Source organism: Amphibalanus amphitrite, unplaced genomic scaffold (genome assembly GCF_019059575.1).
Source record: "Amphibalanus amphitrite isolate SeventyFive unplaced genomic scaffold, NRLGWU_Aamphi_draft 001264F_arrow, whole genome shotgun sequence".
NCBI lineage: Eukaryota > Metazoa > Arthropoda > Thecostraca > Balanomorpha > Balanidae > Amphibalanus > Amphibalanus amphitrite.
In genome coordinates, this window is record NW_024882757.1 from 40,941 (window position 1) to 61,529 (window position 20,589).

A 20,589-nucleotide genomic window follows, 5' to 3' on the forward strand; every position below is an offset into this window, starting at 1 on the left:
CAATGCAGCTTTATCTTGCGCACAAAAACAGATATCAGCAGAACACGCTGAAAAACAAAAGAAGATATATATATATATATATATATATATATATATATATATATATATATATATATATATATATATATATATATATATATATATATATATATATAATATATATAAATGAGCAAAACAGAGTTGAGGTAAAAGTTGGACTAGTACACGGTAAAAGATGAACAACGCTGGATACGTTCAAATTTACAAGCATTATGTATTAGGCAGGGCAAATAATAAATTTAGCAATCAGGTACTGACGAAGTGTCATTTCTTAATCTTCCTCTGATAGATAATTGTAATTCGCATTAGTTCCATGCTATACTGAGGTACAAAACTGTTTAAGTTGTTTGGTTTTTAACAATTTTTACCTCAGTGTAGCCCGAAACAACAACGCATTATAATAAATTGAGCAATTATGTAACTATCTACGCATGATCGCAATGCGCAATAGCTTGATATATTTTTGGACTCTCGTTCGCCATAATTTCCCAGCAAATTACAGGCAATCTTCACAGAACAATGACGACAACGGTATTCATAAGGAAGGACTTCGGGGAACTTGGCCACGGCGAGTGAGGGCGTTCGTTTCCACCAGGGAGCTTTTGAGCCACGAATACATCCGCTACGTCGATCGTCAGATTCGCTGAAGGCTATATTGATAGTTTGTAGAAGCTGACCGGAAGGAACATGTGGTCCTTATCTGTGTGTGTCTCTCAGAAGAAGTCCACAAGTGGGTTTTCCCTCACCAGTGATCACTTGAAGCGCGTTTGGTCGAGTGAAGACGCTATCATGCGTCTTGGGGCTAAAGGGGTGATGCAGACAGCGGATATGTGATGTGGCCAGGGTATTAGAAATCAGCGCAGCATATGCCTTAGACGCCAGCCCTATTCATAACCCTCGCATGTGTGCGGCGTTTGTCACCTTCTTACGTGTAGGGATGGGGGGGGGGGGTCGGTTGGACCCCCCTTGCCGTTTGGCCCCTGATCGAGCTAGAGCTTCTCGGAGAGAAAAAAAACAAGCGTGTTGCCCGTCACGAGACGAAGCCGATGATACCCAATTTTAAGGTCCTAGGTCATTGGTTGATCTTGCAGGTCAGGTCAATGACCAAAAAGTCGGGAAAATCTGGACTTGTTAGAAAGTCGTAAAGTGTGGCTGCTATGGGGTTTTCGGGGTGTTAATCGCGAATATCGTGTTAGTTTTGATCACAGATGATGTCTTTAGGCATTTAGACCAGGTCGGGTCAGGTCAGGTCAGGTCAACCAGTAGGGGTCGTGACGGGTATTCGTAGTAGGTGTCAACCGCCTCTGACAGCTTTGTAACATGCTACGAAGGCACCAAAACTACTTCGTAAATGTTCAAATGGTATCTTAATTCGAATTAATCTAGAAAAACTAGCCCAGAAACATGTAAACTCGAAAAAGTGAACCGAGGTCACCAAAGGTCAATGACCTGACCTGACCTTTAGGTGACCTTGACATTCACCCTAATGCATGGGAGCAACATCGAATCACATGTTTGAACGTTTGAAACCACGAAAAGCTTGCAAACGCGCGGCTAATGCGAGCCGACATACGCCGAATCGCGCTTCCGGCCAAACATGGCCTCGAGAAATAGGTCACAGGTCAAAGGTCACTAGGGTCAGGGCCATGAAATTTTCAGAGTCGGTGAAAATTGATCAACTCGAGGGTACTGAAAGTTTCGTCGCGATCGGCCGCTTTTTGCGCTAGTTATTCGCGAAAAACCATGGGGGAGGGGGTCCATCCGACCCTCCCCCCCTACACATGCGAGGGATAATTTAGTTGCTCATGTTCACTTTCCCATGCCTCGCAAAGCAAGGGATACATCATACAGGTATTCAATGACCCGGAATAAAGATATATCACAATTACTCAAATTCAGTATGGCAGTGAACGGAATAAATCAAAATAGACGAGCAAATGCCTTTTTTCGTATAGCTAATGGATTTGGAGCTCTGTAAGGAAATCACTCCCCATTTATGATGCTGAAAGGTGTCATTTATCATCTCGAGGCGGACTGGAATAAGAGCAGATGGATCCCCATCCGCGGCCCCGCTATCCCGTGCGATCATCTTTCACCCTTCGACACTGCTGCCGTCTCTTTCGACTCGTCTGGGCTGTGTAAAAAGAAGGTATTCTCGGTAAGAAGTGGGTGGGTGACGGTAGAGTGTTTTGAACAAACAGGGTCGTGGTGAGACCACATGAATATTATACAATTGACAATGCACATCCATGCAAAAGTACTTGATGGCGGGAATACGAGTATCAACTATCACATGCAGGAGTATCTCGTCTCTCATCACATACACTACCGAATACCTACCTACCAACCATTCAACACCGGTCAGTTTTACAAGGATATTACGTCATATCCTGCCGCAATTATGTGACAAAACGGAACAGAAATATACAGATATTATAGAGCTATGTCAGACCGCTACGGCTGTGACAAAATATTAAACAGCTGTGACAAACCATTACAGAGCTGTGACAGACCGTTTCAGAGTCGTTACAGACATTTACAAAGCTATGAGAGACAGTTACAAAGCTGTGGCAGACCGTTACAAAGCGACAGACCGTAACAGGGCTGTGACAAAACGTTACAGAGCTGCTACAGACTGTTTGTTACAAAGCTGTTATAAACTATTACAAAGCTGTGCCAGAACAGACCAGCATGTGCGAGAGACGAGCGACCACAACGCGTACGTTAATTCTAACCGAGTATCCATCACCTACTCCACTCTTAACTGGATACCCGTAACGGTAACACGTTCACAACCATGATGAAAACGCGCCTCATTCTTATCTAATCGACTCCACGTGCGAAAATATGAGTTTCCACCAAGGTTTCCACTTATTAGTCACATGGAAAAGAAAACAAATTTGACATAACCAGGGACAGGCCAAGAGCAATTACGAGGAAAAAAGCGCGACGCTCGCTACTTTGTCATTAAACGGTGAAGGCGCCTGTCGAGTGTCGTTAAAAATAAGAAAAAAAAAACGATGCAAGAGAAACAAGGCCCTGAAACTACAACAGAAGCAAAGAAAACAGAACTTATTGCATCTCGTGAGTGATAGTCTTTTTTGAAAGTAGAAATTATCATAGAACTCGGCACGACGGCAACAGTATTTGTATTGCATGGCTCGTATATAAACTGGGCGTGTGATAAAATTGACTGATGACGGCAATGTCCGCCTTTTACTTCCTTCACAGGGATTATATGTTACCGCTAATGACGTCAAGACAACGGGCGATAGTAGGTACCTAATCCGCTCGTTTTAATCCTTTTCAATTTCTTCTGAGCGGAGGCTTATTTAGCGACATTTGTGCGGAGTCGGAGTTGGAGCCGGTTTGGTTCGGAAGTTCTGCCCGGATTTAGAGTCGGAAATGGTTTTGGAAGCCGGAGTCGGAGTCGGAGACACCGAAAATCAATCGACTCCGCAGTCCTGGTTAAGTACATACAGTTTTAAACGGAAAGTCTGGTACTGCTATTGCCCGACTATTCGTTGAAATCAGAAGCACTTGAAAAATATCAACTTTTTAGCTTTTTAATCTGCTAATCTTTTCACTTCTAGCACATTCGTCAGATTTTGTACATGTAACACCAGACACGCCATTATTTCAGCAATCAATAACATGTATTTCATTGTGGCAATGAGATCATACAAAAATATGCTACAAACACTACACAACGTAAATTACGCAGACAGTTTCAGGCTTAACGACAGACAAATAATGTACCCACTCACGGAAAATAATTCGCCGGGCGTGGCGCCAGAGGCAAAGAAATGGAAGAGCTCAGATTGATGGGAACACAAGCAGTTGCAGCTCCGTCTGTCTTCATGCAAATATTCACGGCTTTGCTGAGCCGCAGCAATGTTCAACAGAAATTTGACACAGGTCTTTACACCTTTCAGTCGATACCACCCTATTGATTTACATGGCCTTGCGTTGGTTGAAATTACTCCACAATTTTTTATTACTCTGAGACTGTGGCATGCCTTTGACAGACACGTGAATCGCAAATCAACAAAATATTCACAAATTATGACGAGTTCAATATCAATTCATCCTGCTCGTGGATTGGACCTCCTTGAATCAGCCTTGTCATGAGGAATATAACGCTCGCCTGGACCGGCCTGGGCACTGGGCAGTGCCCCTCCGCCTGGATGACGACACCGTCAAATTACCACACTACAGCGCCAGCCAATCAACGAAACAGGCCACCGACCCGACCATTGGATCCGGCCGCCGCCGCTTGCATAGAGTCTGCACAGAAGACTGCCACTAAACGCGACACCAACCGGCATAGATAGAAGGCGCTGCCTCAATACAACTGGCGAGATCCGCATCACACATCCCTGTCAGGGCGAGGCCGCGGGGCAAGCCGCCCAACGGGCAGATATGTAACATAAATGTCGCGCCTGGCGCCTGCCGGTGGGCGGCGCTAGGCCTGCCGACTCGGTCAGAACAAAATGAGGTATAAACACACCAATGCCCTACGTTTCCCAACAGCTTTGACACATATACATCCCAGGCGGACGCTCGCAGTGACACACGCACCATCATACGCTCACGGACTTTGGGCGGGCCCGGGCGGCCGCCCTGGCGCGCAGGCAGGGACCACGCGTGGCCCCCCGCGCCGCGTCTCACTCGATGGGTCACTGGACACCGGCCAGCCGCTCATCCAAAGCCGACGTAGAAAACTAGGAACGCGCGCCGTCCTCCGCAGTATTGCTGTAGGCCGCCGGCGGCGGCGACACCCCGATCAGCGGGGCCGCGCGGCCCGGTGGAAGAGCTTGCGGCTGTCCGCGCCCTGCGCCCAGCCACCGCCGCCAAGGCACCACGTCACCGGACCGTAATGACGTCATCGGACCGCCGTGACGTCACCGCACCGCCGCGCGATCGGTCGGCCGGTCGTCGCGTCTCTCTGAGATCGTTGACTATATCACTGGCGCCAGCTGTTGGGCGCGCGCCGCCGTTATCCAAACCTCTCCCGCACGAGACACATGAGTTTCTTCTTTCCCTTATAGGCGGTGCGCATGTTCTCTAGCAGCGCTGCAAACTGAGCGCGGCCGTCCGGCGCTAGCAGGAATGTATCACGCGCCTTGCTCAGGAACTCGATAAAGTCTCCATAGTGTCTCGGACTGATGTGTGTCAGCCGCGAGTGGGTCGTGTTGGCATACGCCGCCACTGCCGCCTCCAGGAGCGCCTTGAGCGGCGGCCGCTCGTACCCCAGGGGTTTGGCCGGTCGCCGCTTTGCGTCCGGTGACGACAATCCCGGCGCGGTCATGGAGCAGCGGCGCAGCACGTCCGAGAGCACCGTGGCGCACTGGACGTTCTTCACCAGCAGCGGCACCATGTTAGCCAGCTCCGACTTGCCCAGCGAGTGGCTCAGCGCGCACGCCCAGTGGATGTCGTTGATGGCCGGGTGGGTGTCCTGCGAACGAGAGAGAAGACACGTCAGCAGTCAGCACGTAGCAACGGCATTAGCTACCGCTCACAGATCAAGGCCACATGCCTACAGGAGCCCACAGGAATCCACAGGAATGTGGGTTCCTGTGGGATTCCTGTGAATTCCCACAAGCCCACAGGAATCGCCGGACGCAGGCGTTTTGAGGTTATGACACCAGCAGCGAGAGGCACGTTGAATAAATGAGCGCTGTTGGGTACGGCCATTCAGTTTTCGGTTAATAATTTTGCGTGTATAATAATGTCTCGTTAAAAGAGCTCAATCGCAGGAAATGACGGTACTTACGCACCCATCATGAACACATTTACTGAAAGCATAACCATAAAATGGCCCTGCCGTCTTAAGACTCTTAGCTGGCCAGCATAATTAGCCTGGACTGTATACTGATAAATGTGGCTAAATTACCTCGGCCGATCTGATGTAGGCCGACGGCTGAGGATAAACTACTTGGGTGACCAGTTCTCGTCAATGAAATGCCGAATATTCTTCCTCAAGAATGATACATTCCAATTGCCAGTTAAGTCAAACCTCCTCCTGGAAAACGAATGTCTCTCCTATACATCCCAACCCATTACAATGAAACATCGCTGGGAACCAGCGGCGTATCGCAGGCGCCTGCCTTTCCCGTGGTCGGCGCGATGCTCTGAGAATAGCTCCCGTCTCGGTCACCCATTGTCACCGGGGATCGCCAATAGGCACTGACAGCCGGGCCGCGGCTCCGTTCTGACCGTAAAGCCGACAGGTTGGTCGACACGGTGATCCTCCCGGGAGCAGGGTGGCATTACAGGACTAATACACCGGGGAGGATGGGGCGGCAAAACCATCAGCAGTGGTAACACTAAGCGTATACAGAGCAGCAGCCATGGGTTGGTCAGCAGGACTGACTTAAAGGGACACTCCCACCTTCAAAAAAGTTAATGAATTGGCATGAATGTGATGTCGCTCGGTTCAGAAAGAGCAAAAACGAATATCTACCACATTTCATCGAAAAATATTCACCGGTTTTCAAGATATTAGACTTTTACTTTTGTTTACTTTTTTGGGATCTCCGCTGTTCCTAGCGACTTTATTTGAAAGTGCGGCATTTGTTGCGCGCAAAGCAGCATATACCACCGCGTGCTACAAAACGTTTTAGTCAAACATTTAAAAATCGTTAGATATCTGCGCTGACGTCACACATTCAGAGGGGTATTCCTATGCATTAGCCCCTCTGAATCAAAATGCTGCAATTTTGAAATTCAATATTTCCGATTTAAGGCATTTCTCGATGTTGTGAGTGCCGAAACCGGTAATTGTGAGCCAGGGACCCCATTTTGGCTATCTCAACTCAAATCTAATGTTAAGGTGGGAGGGTCCCTTTAACAAAACGGGAAGCAGAGAAGCCCTCCCAAAGACGGAGACCGGTACACACCTGAGGCTCGAGGGATGCGTGCCATGTCACCGTTAGGACATAGCGTTTTTAACCGTTGCTATATATCTGAAGTTTTTATAAGTCCACCAGGCTCACTTTCATCTGAATGTGACAGCAGAGCTATGTATCCGTGTTTGCTTTGAGAAAGGTCGATCATTCCATTGTCCTCTTGCAGGCGGGATCAATCCCTAGCGAAGTTAGAAAATATCGTCTCAAGTATCTGTATCTAAGGGAAATGGGAGTTATCGACCGGGATGAACTATCCCTACCTCTGGCCTACTGATTCCCTGCGCCGCCTCTGACAGGCGATGGAGATAACACCGGATGAGACTCCGCACACGGCTATGATATGACATTAACCCCAGACAGAATATGTACAGATACAGCCTAGACACAGCTAGATACCGGTCATAAACAAAGGAAATGCGCATTACAAAGAAGGGTTTGCGACTGATGCTCTTAACTGTAACCGTTTATATTGCGCACATATTTGCTTATGCATCTAAGGTAATTGATAGGAGCTCAGTTAACTTACATAAAACATAACTTGGACGTCATTCTGCTGCCATGTTTCATAACTATCCACAGTTAATCTCTAGAACTGTAGGTTTTAGCAATCATCGTGAATTATACGGTAGGTACAGCTCTTACAGATCTTAGTTAATAGGGACTTACTGTCGACTCCAGCATCTTTTTAGGACATGCATAGCACACGTATCAAACTCGTACGAAGAAGCTGGGATGATAATGGGATATACTCTAAAAACTGGCAAGGGCTAATGCCTTCCTTGGCATCCGACACCAATCAATAACTATATCCTTCCACCCCATTTTGACACCCTTCCAACCCACTGCCACCACCCTCCCACCCCATACTAACGTGGTTATAGACGAGGTAGATGCTGTTCATGGCCAGCATGGCCAGCTTGTAGGCCCGCATCGGGTAGCCGCGGTGCTCCATGTAGCGGGCGATAGTGAACAGCTGGGACGAGGTCATGATGTGAGAGGCTGCGTCGATCACGATCTGGTAGGCCGTCTCGAAGGCGATGGGCTCCGACTCACACAGTGTCAGCGCGTGTAGCGCGCAGTTGGGCGGGTCCTGCGGCGTACAGAGGGGGCAGCGTGAGACGTATGTCGGAGCTAAGTCGGACCATCCTCTCGTTATCCCTACTAAAAAAAGTAAGCAAGAAATGTCACACGTAAGGTTTTGGCACACTATTGCCACAACGCATTGGGGGAAAAATGAACTGTAAAACGGGCATTTCTGACTTATACAACGTTTTTCTTTTAGTTGCCGTGATAACCAAGAAAAGCGTAACTCGCATTTTTTCGATTTTGAGATTTTGATACCATTAGATAGAGCATAGCAATCTCCATCTTTCTGCAAAACCGTTTTTCGAAATTCGTATAATTTTTCGAGTTATATCAAATTTTCTTTTTTGAGAAAAGCGTAAATGTTTTTCATCCTCCCTGACCGCAAGCAAAAAAAGCGTAACTACAAACGCAGCTATTAAAAAAGCGTATCTGCAGCGGTCAGGACGATGTGATAGGCAAGAAAAGCGCAACTAAGTAGTTGCGCTTTTCTTGCTTATCACCGCGCTGACTTTTACGCACTTGCGCTTTTTTGCCTTTCAGGTGAGTGCATAACACTTGGTAGAAGTTTAATTTTGCCAGGAAAATTTGCATTAAAAATATATTAAGCCCTTCTTGCTTGCGTTTGCCGCCTTTCTATGTTTCACCAATATCTTCTAGTAGGTATCCGGGCGTTTGAATGGAGGAAAACTGTAAGATAAAAGCAACCAAAGTTCAAAACCACCAACTTGAAATAGTAGGTATAGGTATGGGGTGCCATGCCATACCCTAGACCAAGGCCACACGAGCGATATCCAATAGTTTACTTTATTTATTGTGGTGCATGCTCGCTGTGAACTCTATCAGAAGCGTGTGCAAATTGCGGTTTAGGAGCAGACTTGGTCTCTGAAGAGGTTAAGAACTGAAGCGATAAAAAAGACGGAACAAAAGTCTACGTGCAGCTAAAGGAAAATGTGAAATCAGGAGTAGAGTCGAGCGAGTTCTGGTGAAATAGGACGATCAGGGGCGGGATCTTCCTACCTGCATTTCGACACTGAGGCGACCCAACCCCACATGGCCGCCCGGCCAGCCAGCACCGGCAGAGCTGACCATATGGCCGCCCGGCTTGCCCGGTCTGCCAGCCCCGACAGGGGCGAGACCCCAAGGCCTCCTGACCTGCCAGCACCGACAGGGGCGACCCCAAGGCTGCCCGACCTGCCAGCACCGGCATAGGCGACCCAACGGCCCCACGCCCGCCCGGCCTGCCAGCACCGGCAAAGACGACCCCACGGCCGCCTGACCCGCCAGCATCGGCAGAGGTGACCCCACGGCCGCCCGGCTTGCCCGACCTGCCAGCACCAGAAGAGGCGATACAAAGGCCGCCAGGCTTCCCGACCTCCCAGCACCAACGGGGGCGACGGTCGACAACGTTGCCGCCCGGCCTGCCCGACCTCCCAGCACCGACAGGGGCGACCCCAAGGGAGCCCTTGGGGTCGCCCGGGCTCCCAAGGTTGTCCGGGGAGCCCTTGAATACGCGGCGGGTGCCTTGCTCCCGGCCGCGTCCCCGTCACACGTCCAGTTGGTGGAGCGCGAGCTGCTGGCGGCCGCCCGGGTGGTGACCGGATGCCCACGGTCCACCCCCAGGGATCCCCTGCTGGCCGAGGCAGGCATCCCTTCAGCATGGTCCACCAGGAAGACGCTGGCCGCGCGAACGCTCTGCCGAGCGCTCGCCCTGCCGGAGGACGACCCTCTTCGCCGCGTCGCGGAGGCCGACCCACCCACTCGACTGCGGTCTACCACCGGCTGGCGACAACTGGGGCGATCGGCGCTGACCGAGGCGGGCGCCGAGGGAGTGACGGTGGAGCCGCGCCTCGAGGTTCCCCTCCTCCCGTGGACAACCTGCCGCCCGATCGCCTTCAATCTGGACGTGGGACCCGGCGGTCGTCGAGCCTCCTCCAACGAGACGCGACGAGAGGCCGCGCGGCAGCACTTGGCGGCGCTCCCAGCCCAGGCCACGTGGATTTGGTCCGACGGCTCTGCGGACGCTGGGGTCAGGCGAGGAGGGGGCGGCGCCGTCATCTTTACCGCGTCGGGGGAGACTCTCGAGGTGGAGGTGGCAGCGGGAGACCTCTGCTCCAGCACCCGTGCGGAGCTGCTCGCCCTGAGGGCGGCGCTGGAGCGAGTCCGGGATGAGCCGTCCCCCGCCCCGCTGGTGGCGTGCTCTGACTCACGAGCCGCCCTGAGCCTCCTCAGCGCGGGAGCGGCCGCCCAGACCTCCACTATCGGCGCGGCGATCTGGAGGACGCTGCTGGACATTGCCGAGCGCCGGCAGGTGACCCTGCAGTGGGTCCCTGCTCACTGCGGGCTGGCGGAGAACGAGCGCGCTGACGCCCTGGCCAAGCAAGCGGCCACCCTGCCCCAGGGCGCCGTGCCCTCGGACGCTCGGTCCCTGACACGGGCAGTTCATCGGACGGCCACACGTCAGTGGCGCGAAAACTGGCCCGACTCCTTTTTTAAGACTATCATCGGGAGCACCCTGCCGCTCCCCATCCCCGGAGAGGACCGAGAGGCCGCCATCTCGGTGCACCAGTTGAGGACGGGCCACTGGGGCCGCTCGCTCCAATACCTGCACCGGATCGGCCGCCACCCCTCCGTGGCATGCCTGCAGTGCTCCGATAAGCGGTGCCCCGCGGCGCTCTGCGCCGTGTGCCGGGAGGAGGCGGACGTGCCGGAGCACGTCTTGGCGCCCGCCTGCGGCTAACTGGCAGCATTTACGTCGACCCGTCGCGGCTGCGGGACGCCGACCTGGTGGCTGCCTTGGAGGCTGGCTACCTTCGCCATAGGGAGCCTCTCGGCTATGGTCCTCCGTAAGGAGGTCCCAGGGGGAACAACAACAACAACAACCCCAAGGGAGCCTGACCTGCCAGCACCGAAGGAGGCGACCCCACGGCCGCACGACCTGTCCGGCCTGCCAGCACCGACAGATGAAATCCCGCGGCCACCAGGACTGCCAGAACTGACAGGGGCGACCCCAAGGAAGCCTGACCTGCCAGCACCGAAGGAGGCGACCCCACGGCCGCTTGGCCTTGCAGCACCGGCAGAGGTGACCCCACGGCCGCCCGGCTTGCCCGACCCGCCAGCACCGACAGAGGTGACCCCACGGCCGCCCGGCTTGCCCGACCTGCCAGCACCGGCAGAGGCGACCCCACGGCTGCCCGGCCTGCCCGGCCTGCCAGCAACAGCAGAGGCTACCCCAAGGCCGTCCGGCCTGTTCGGCCTGCCAGCACAGACAGATGAAACCCCGCGACTGCGCGGACTGTCAGAACTGACAGGGACGCAAACGTGGCCGCCCGGCCTGCCAGCACGAAACAAAGCGACCCCACGGCCGCTTAGCCTTGCAGCACCGGCAGAGGTGACCCCACGGCCGCCCGGCTTGCCCGACCTGCCAGCACCGGCAGAGGCGACCCCACGGCTGCCCGGCCTGCCAGCAACGGCAGAGGCGACCCCAAGGCCGCCAGGCCTGCCAGCAACGGCAGAGGCTACCCCAAGGCCGCCAGGCCTGCCAGCACCGGCAGAGGCGACAACGTGGCCGCCCGGCCTGCCCGGCCTACCAGAACCGGTGGAGGCGACCCGACGGCCGCCCGACCCGCCAGGACCGGCAGAGCTGACCATACGGCCGCCCGGCTTGCCCGACCTCCCAGCACCAACAGGGGCGACCCCAAGGCCGCCCGACCTGCCAGCAACGGCATAGGCGACCCAACGGCACCACGGCCGCCCGGCCTACCAGCACAGACAGATGAAACCCCGCGGCCGCTCGGACTGTCAGAACTGACAGAGGGGAAAACGTGGCCACCCGGCCTGCCAGCACGAAATGAGGCGACCCCACGGCCGCCCGACCTGCCAGCACCGGCAGAGTTGAGCCCACGCCCTCCCGGCCTGCCAGCACCGGCAAAGACGACCTCACGGCCGCCTGACCCGCCAGCATCGGCAGAGGTGACCCCACGGCCGCCCGACCTGCCAGCACCAGAAGAGGCGACCCAAAGGCCGCCATGCTTCCCGACCTCCCAGCACCAACATGGGCGACAGCCGACAACGTGGCCGCCCGGCCTGCCCGACCTCCCAGCACCGACAGGGGCAACCCCAAGGAAGCCTGACCTGCCAGCACCCAAGGAGGCGACCTCACGGCCACTTGGCCTTGTAGCACCGGCGGAGGCGACCCCACGGTCGCCCGAATTGCCCGACCTGCCAGCACCGGCAGAGGCGACCCCACGGCTGCCCGGCCTGCCAGCAACGGCAGAGGCTACCCCAAGGTCGTCAGGCCTGCCAGCACCGGCAAAGGCGACAACGTGGCCGCCCGGCCTGCCCGACCTGCCAGCACCGGCAGAGGCGACCCCAAGGCCGTCCGGCCTGTTCGGCCTGCCAGCACAGACAGATGAAACCCTGCGACTGCGCGGACTGTCAGAACTGACAGGGACGAAAACATGGCCGCCCGGCCTGCCAGCACGAAACAAAGCAACCCCACCGCCACCCGACCCGCCAGCACCGGCAGAGGTGACCCCCACGACCGCCCGGCTTGCCCGACCTGCCAGAACCAGAAGAGGCGACCCAAAGGCCGCCATGCTTCCCGACCTCCCAGCACCAACATGGGCGACAGCCGACAACGTGGCCGCCCGGCCTGCCCGACCTCCCAGCACCGACAGGGGCAACCCCAAGGAAGCCTGACCTGCCAGCACCCAAGGAGGCGACCTCACGGCCACTTGGCCTTGCAGCACCGGCGGAGGCGACCCCACGGCCGCCCGACCCGCCAGCACCGGCAGAGCTGACCATACGGCCGCCCAGCTTGCCCGACCTGCCAGCACCGAAGGAGGCGGCCGCTCGACCTGCCCTACTTGCCAGCACCGACAGGGGCGACCCCACGGCCGTCCGGCCTGCTAGCACCGGTATAGGCGACCCCACGGCCCTCCAGCCTGTCTGACCTGCCAGCACCGAAGGGTGCGACCTGACGGCCGCGATTGCTAAGCATGAAGCATGAAGTCTTAGCATGAAAAGTCGTGAGCTATTTCGAAAAGCATCTAGGCATCCGAAATGGACAAAAGACGTTTTCGTCCTGGCGTATTTGAAACACCGCATATTCGCCGATACCATAAGATCTCGCAAGCAAAAGAAGCGTAACTACGTAGTTACGCTTCTTTTGCATTTCGCTATGGAGCCGCCCGCTGCACATACGGTTGCCGGACTGGAGTGAATGTAGTTACGCTTTTCTTCCCTACATGCCTCGCTGCAATTTGAGCATCGAGTGAAAAGCAAAAACACCTTACACCATTTTCTAGCAATATCTTATATGCCACGTAAAAAATATTAACACTGTTAGGTTCAGTGCAGTATTGCGAACAGTTTGACACCAAATTTTCTTTGATTTTTTAAGAACCGTCGATAATACAAGGTAAAACAGAAAAATCGCTCTCCTGAAAAATCGTCAAAAGCGAGTTACGCTTCTTTTCCTTTTCACGGCAAATACAATGCGTCATGTTTCTTTTATGAGATGCTAAGAGACTGCAGCTCGAAAACAATGTTTCAAATTAACTTCACTTCACAAAAAATAGACTAGAAAACATCCATTCACAACTCTTTACCTTAGTGGCACACTGCAACGCCAGCTGTCGCGCCGCGTTGCTCAGATCCTCCTGAGCCTTGAAGTCGAGGTTCAACCGCAGCATGGTGGTGTGGGACATGACGGTGGTCGCCACCGGTCCTGTCGCCTCGGTCGGAGTGAAGAGCGTGTACCAGTTGTGCATGATGGTGATGAGGGCGTCGACACCGACCTCGGTGGCACACGTCACCAGCCAGCGGACCATGTCCCGGCGCCGCCAGTTCATTGACGTCAGCGTCACCCGCATCACCTGATGGCCAGGACGTCAGTCGGCGTCAGACGTTTGAGTTGCCGTCAGCTCTAAAATGATTCCAAACGGAATCAGACACGATGTCTGTGGCTCACAAACACATAAGGCGACGTTAGATACACACAAGAAGGCGTTACACACCCTACCCAAGATATAATTCTGAATCAGTCATAAACGTACTGCGAAGTTTGGCTAAAAATCACGTGGCACCAGTGGCACGTGTCAGGACGCTTTTAACATCATCGCAAACGACGAAAGGCACGGTTAATAGCAGTCACATAGACATTAGCTGTTTTCGTGATCGGACGTCTCGGATTCTAAGACAGGATAAGGACACGGATCTGGAAATCATGAACGCAAACTAAGGAGAACCGAACATAACGCATAACACAGCATCTCTAGCCTCAGCGGCGGTCTCCCAGGCCCATCTTGGCACGGTAAGCCAACCGGCACATCAAGCCACCAGCGTCTCGCGGAGTTGGCAGGACGGCGGCGCCCACGCCGACACATCAGCGGAGCGCGGACGTGCGGATCAGTCTGTCAGCGGGGCTCAGTGTCGAACGGTGCCGGCGTCCGGCGCTCGACCCGCGCAGCTCAGAGTCAGACCGTAATGCAGTGCCGGCAGCGAGACGGTGCTGCTGTCAATCAGCGGCGCTGGCAGAGTTGCAGCGACACACAGACAGACACACGGACCGGCCGAACACACAGACACACGGACCGGGCTGGAAACTCATACAGACCGGGTAGCCAGGGCAGGGTGAAGAGACAGGTTGTCGGATGGATGGGTAGGAGTTGTTAGATAGCTGTACTGTCATCTGCTCAGCAAGTCACGGGATGTTTTTGTTTTCACTTTTTAACAGAATGCATCCGGATACGCTGGCGCGTTTCTAAGAAATCATTTAGCGTATGTCTTATTCGGCCACCCTTCGCAGTAAATTTACAAATAGTCATTAATCTGATAATTGACCGAAGGGTGAATAAAAACATTTATTTTTACTAAATCTCGCAGTTCCAAAGCTTCTTTCGCACAACCTCCGCAAAAATTCCGAAAGGTGAAAAAGCCCGAGTAAAGTAGGTCTTGAACCGTTAACGTATCAGTGACTGGGCACCACAGTCGGCTAGGTAACTCATCTACTTCTGTAACTGATACACGACTCTCTACAACCACTAGACACGCGGTATAATTTGTGAGGTAATTAAAAAGGCAAGCAAAAACAACTCCAGAAATCCAGACCACTAGACACTCCCACATAGAGCCGCAATAATTACGAGGATCCTGTATGTTCTTCTGTCCGTCTAACACGTCACGGAGAGCCCCACCTGAAGTCCCAGCTCGAAGGCGGCGGACAGTAGCATTGCCGGCCGCGGGCCCTCTGCTGAGGTAGCGAACCGGAACGCGTCCTGCGCCAACTTGAACAGGTGCGTGGAGCCGTGAATGTTGAGCTGGGCGGCTTCGAGCACGAGTCGGAGCCGGTACATGTCGTCTGTAGGGGAAGTATTGAACGGTGTCACGAGGCAGTAGAGGGATACATTACAAAACAAAAACGCACGAGTCAGTCAGGGGACCATGACTCCCTGACAAAGACCCAATGCTTCCCTCAAACTCCTTTTTTAGTCATACAGCAGCCCGCTGCAGTTTCATGTCACAGCTCAGCCTCGCGATGACATCAAGGAGACAGTCATGCAGCGAAGCCCAGAAAAGGAGAACACGATTTGCGTGAAGAGGTACCGCGAAGCGAGGTCGACTTAAAACCGGTGCAAGTTCATTTGGATGCAGATAGAACACTGGGTTGTTGGGACTGTTCACGTCAGCTGCAGCCGTTACTATATGTGCCAAGAAAACAACTGAAGCACACTGTAACAACTTGTGCACGACAACTTAGTTCACGACCTTCCGCGTGACCCCGTCATGCTGTCGTCGCTAGGGGTGTTCATAATCATAGCTTGAAATAAAACGGTACAAAATAATGTTATTAAGCTATTTGATTTTCTGGATAATAAAGGAAACAAAATAATGGGGCAAATGCTTTATCCCTGCAATGTTCCATTTAAACTAGAAACAATTCAATGTACGCACAGTCAACGGATTAGGGCAAGGCTAACCCACACAACTTAATACTCATAGTTGACGAGAATATCACTTAAATGTCAGGAGTTTGCCGAACAAGGATCATTCTGGGCCTAGTAACCTTGCTCGGGGAACAAAAAGAAAAACGCTCTGAAGTCACATGACGACAACCTGTCCGTGATTAGGCATTGGACTCGTGTTAAGGCACCGGACTTGTGATAAGGCACTGGTCACTGGTCCAGCTCGGTCAATGGGCCCACAAACCCACCAGTGATGAAACGGTGTGGTACCGATGCTGTTCTCTCCTCTAAATCAACTACGCTGAATAAACATGAGTTTCTGAGAATATTTTGCTCACAAAGTTAATAATAGGAGAAGCCAACAAAATAAATAGTAAGCGATGTTATGCGCCGTAAAACATTCTCAATGCTTCAGTGCTTCAAATGCGAAAAAAACATAAAAACAAAAAAGATACCATTACCGCACATCTAAAAACCCGATTTGACCCCATGCCGATATGACGCAATGCTCCAACATCGGAGTTCTGCGGTTCAGTAGTTGCCACTATTCAGCAACAACGCGTTGGTCTGCTGACCAAATGACACATGTTCAGACAGCGGACTCAGGCCTCCTCGTTTTCGTTTCTGGGTTTTCAAAGCACCTCTCGCTCCGATGGCCAATGTGAAAGAGCCCGTCTCCGGCTGGCCGACCGTGACTGTCCCAAACTGAACAGCGGTCTTCACCAGTCCAATCGGCCCAGTCTGCCCGGCCATGGGGTCAGTGGTAGCCCTTCCTATTCGACCATTACCGTAATTGGCGCCCGCCCTCTCACTCGATTGAACTCTTTGAATGTGGTAAAATAGATCAGACTCACAGTACTTTACGGATCGACGCCCTAGGTCAGACAAAAGCGATTGATTTTTCGTCATAAGCCGAACGACAAAATAGTCTGACGAAAAGCGATAGATGTATGAGTAAAGACGATTATCATTTCTGTGCGCTGCCGAACACGTATAGTGTACCTATACTGCGTAATCTAAGTAAAAAGAAAAACGTTTTCCGGCAGCCAGATTTAAGCCGCCCGAGCCTCAGCTGCCCACTGCTCTAGCGCAGCACACGGCGCTTATTTCTGTCCGTGTCCTGTCGGCTTCTCTAAGCCGTCACTGCCCACCCACGCGACAACATCGACGAAATCATCGTCGCCGACTGCGTTGAGACAAACGCTGCACTCGACGACGGTAGCTCACCTTTGACGGCGGCGAGCATGGTGGAGGCGAGGGCGCACTGTTGGCTCTCGATGTTGCCCAGTGTGAACCAGCGCGGGTAGCGTCGTAGCACCATGTTGGAGACCGTGGTGTCATCAGGGTCATCCAGCTCCTCGAGAATCGGCAGCCTGCGGCGCAGAGGGAGAGGGTAGGTGAGCTTCGGAGGTAGATGAAATCGTTACCGCAGCGAGTCCCAAAGCATTGTCATTTCAGCCCCATCAGCATTGGCTATAAGATAGTTGCTAAGTTTGAGGCAAACTGTTCAAAGCACCAGCATCCTATGTTACAGTGGTTTTCAGCCGACGCTTGAATTACATGCATCTGTGTGTCTGTTCTAGAAACAGAATTTCATCGAAAACCACTCATAACTCCTCGAACTGAATGCATAGGCCAATGGCTTCAAGCAACATCTCTTTCCTACTACCCAACCGCCTGTCATTAGCTTCTTTCATATAGGCGATCCAGTAATGGTTTCCAAAGAAAACTGGGCAAGCCGAATGGGCAAAGCCGAGGCAAGACGATGCGCCATAAGGTAGGGCTGGCATGACTGCGCCTTCCCATCCAAAAATAGATTCGCAAGCCCACGCGTTGACCAGTCAGAGCTCATTGCGGGCAATTATATGACGATAACGCTAGACTAAATACTTGCATAAGACAGCGTTGCATTGGTAATGACTCTCGTGCTACTCTGACCTATTGATTACATCACATCGAATGTTATGTAATATGAAAAAGTATCAAGTTTCTACGATGTATGAGCGTATGAGCCCCTGGGTTCACCATTAGCGAGTAAATAGAGTAACAACTTAGAATTCTACAGGTACAGTAACTACTGTAAGCACAGGAATACATGACGCGTTTCAGTCTCGTGACCGGTCGCCGGCTCAGAACATGTTATCCTCTGACTGCGTCACTGCGAGCAGCGTGCGTCAGCAAATGTTTGCCAGAATCCATGGAACTCAGCTCGGATGCCTCAATATCCGTCAGTGAACGGGTCCGGTTGTCTTAGACGTCGACACCAGTAAATCTGTCATCTGAGGATCCGTCCACGTCACGTGTTCCTCAGCCTCAGAATCTGTCAGCTCTATCTCACTGCCGGAACTATCCCGCATGGAGAGACGGCAGGGGCGGCACTGACCTCATCGCTCGCAGTCCCACGCGCTGCGCCAGGTCCGCGTCGTGCCTCAGCAGAGTAGTGAACAGGTACTTGGCGAAGGTGTGCAGGGGGACAGACTCAGCGTGGATGGCCTGCCCGAGTCCCGAGGTGGGGCCGCCCTCCAGGAGAAGCATTGTCTGCCGTCGTAACACCTGAGGGGGAGGGAGTGTCACAAAAGGGGCAAAGGCGGCGGTTTAAGAGATAAACGGACCACGGGAGGGGGTCATAACACAGTCACGAGGTTACAATTACCACTTATGGTCACATAGAATCAAAGAGACGCCAGAGGAACACATGAGTAGCGCTATTCAAAGCGAGTCAAAGCAACGAGTCAGATACGTCACACATGTGTGATTGGGTCACAGGGTCAAACCAGCTCATTCTCAAGAGGTACAGCTACAAACACATTGCACAGGGCGCCATCACCACAGCTATGGCAAGAAACTTGAGGATTATAGCAGATCCGTCTCCAAGTTATTTTTGCGACTGTTATATAACCAGAGTAGTCACTGACATGTCCCGATGTAAGAAATAAAATAAAATAAGATGAACAAGACACCAGCCTGTCTAATAGATCTTGCTAAACAGGATTACGCAGGAAACATAACGAGTAAAAATTTTGACCACAAACAACTGTGTGAAAACAACGTAGGTCCGCAATCCTACGCCCCCGCTAAGCATGAAGATTGAAGCTTGGAGAGCTCTGACAATGGCAAAACCTGCCGACCGTCCATAGTCCATAGAAGAACGACTGGGGGACACCAGATACTGACCATAGAGCCATCTAGAGCTACGATAAAGGCCTCAGCGCCATCTGGAGGCTGGACACGCCCCAGCGCCGGGTTCCGTGCCATCTCGTCTGTAATTCCTTACCGCGCTTTAAATCACACTTTTATTAGTCCCATTAGCACACGTAATCTAATCCTTATCTCACCCCAGAAACACCCTGAAGCCCCTCTTAAAAATACATACATCCAAGTACATAAAAAATTACAGCCAACAGCCTTTTCTCTCGCGAACATGTTTCATCCTTCCGGCCTCCACAAACCCAGTATGAGTTCTTCAAACACGTTTCACAACTCTCTCCCACACACCCACTTCGGCAGCTCGTACAGCCTCCCGCTTCCCCTCCCTCCTCCGAACCCACTCCACTCACCGCCACGAGCAGTCCATCGGCCTCGATCTCGGACAGTTTGGCTATCAGCCGCTCCTCCTGTTTGCACGCCTTCTCCTGTGCGTACAGGCCCACAGGCATGATCCGCTGCTGTCCGAGACCGAGCAGCGCCGCCTCCACGGCCAGCGTGAGGAACGTCTCGGCCCGGTCCCGTGAGCCGGGCACGGGGACGTGTCGGTACCGCGGAGGGGTGACGTTGGAGCCGTCCTCACTGGAGCCGGCCGGCTCTGCGGGAAGGGAAGAGAAGGGGAGGGTTGGGGTGAGCGGATGGGAGGAATCGGGTGGGATAACAAAACCTGTCTGACACACAGATTGATGATTGACTGAAGATTGGCGATTGTGTGAGATTTTCCTCTTCTCATGCCGTTAAAATAGACTCGTTCGCATACAAATATTGTAACCTAACCATGAGTATAAGCTTACCATCGACTTCTATCTACAAACAAAACTTTAGCATAATCTCATTTGAGTACATTAGTTCTTCACCCATATTTCAAAGCACTGCCAGAACCGTCATTCCCTTGCCGACACCATCCTTGACTGTCATCCCTCACAACTCACCAGGGAAGTAGGTGCACTTTCCGAGCGCGTCCGGCAGCACGGAGGCCTCTGCCAGTGTGTCAAACAGCGCACCAACGGGGTCCAGCGGGTGTCCGACCCATCCCTCCTGGCAGGCGTGAGTGGGACTCTGCGCCACTCCGGAGAAACTGCAGCGCGGCAACACGTGCGCCTTCTCCTCCTCCCAGCGGTGTTGAGCTTGAAGCTGGGGGCGGAAAGGGGAGAGCATTAGCGAGACCGACTGACTGAGGGAATGTACAGAGGGGTGGACAGTGAACAAGGAGTGGAAATGCTCAGAAACTGGAACAGAAGACAGGCAAGAAGACAACTCACAGCTCTCGGCTGGAGTACTACGATCTTGTAAAATCAACAAAACAATTACACTTATAGTTATTCATCTTTGCGAAACATAAATTTCAACATTTGCGAGGATGTAGTCGGTAGAACTAAAAAAAT

The 20,589-nt window shown here is 52.9% G+C and overlaps 1 protein-coding gene across 1 annotated transcript in view; it reads right to left on the reverse strand.

Annotated features, from left to right (window-relative positions):
* Positions 1–3,676: 3,676 nt before the first annotated feature.
* LOC122371623 (zinc finger SWIM domain-containing protein 4-like) overlaps positions 3,677–20,589 on the reverse strand; it is a 64,909-nt gene continuing 47,996 nt past the window's right edge. Inside the window, exons 13-20 of the mRNA XM_043348057.1 lie at positions 20,137–20,338; positions 19,558–19,802; positions 18,384–18,553; positions 17,228–17,373; positions 15,233–15,396; positions 13,646–13,912; positions 7,822–8,040; positions 3,677–5,497 (exon numbers count right to left, since the gene is read on the reverse strand). Of these exons, the coding sequence (XP_043203992.1) occupies positions 5,039–5,497; positions 7,822–8,040; positions 13,646–13,912; positions 15,233–15,396; positions 17,228–17,373; positions 18,384–18,553; positions 19,558–19,802; positions 20,137–20,338 (1,872 nt within the window). The 3' untranslated portion in view covers positions 3,677–5,038. The remainder of the gene's footprint in view (positions 5,498–7,821; positions 8,041–13,645; positions 13,913–15,232; positions 15,397–17,227; positions 17,374–18,383; positions 18,554–19,557; positions 19,803–20,136; positions 20,339–20,589) is intronic.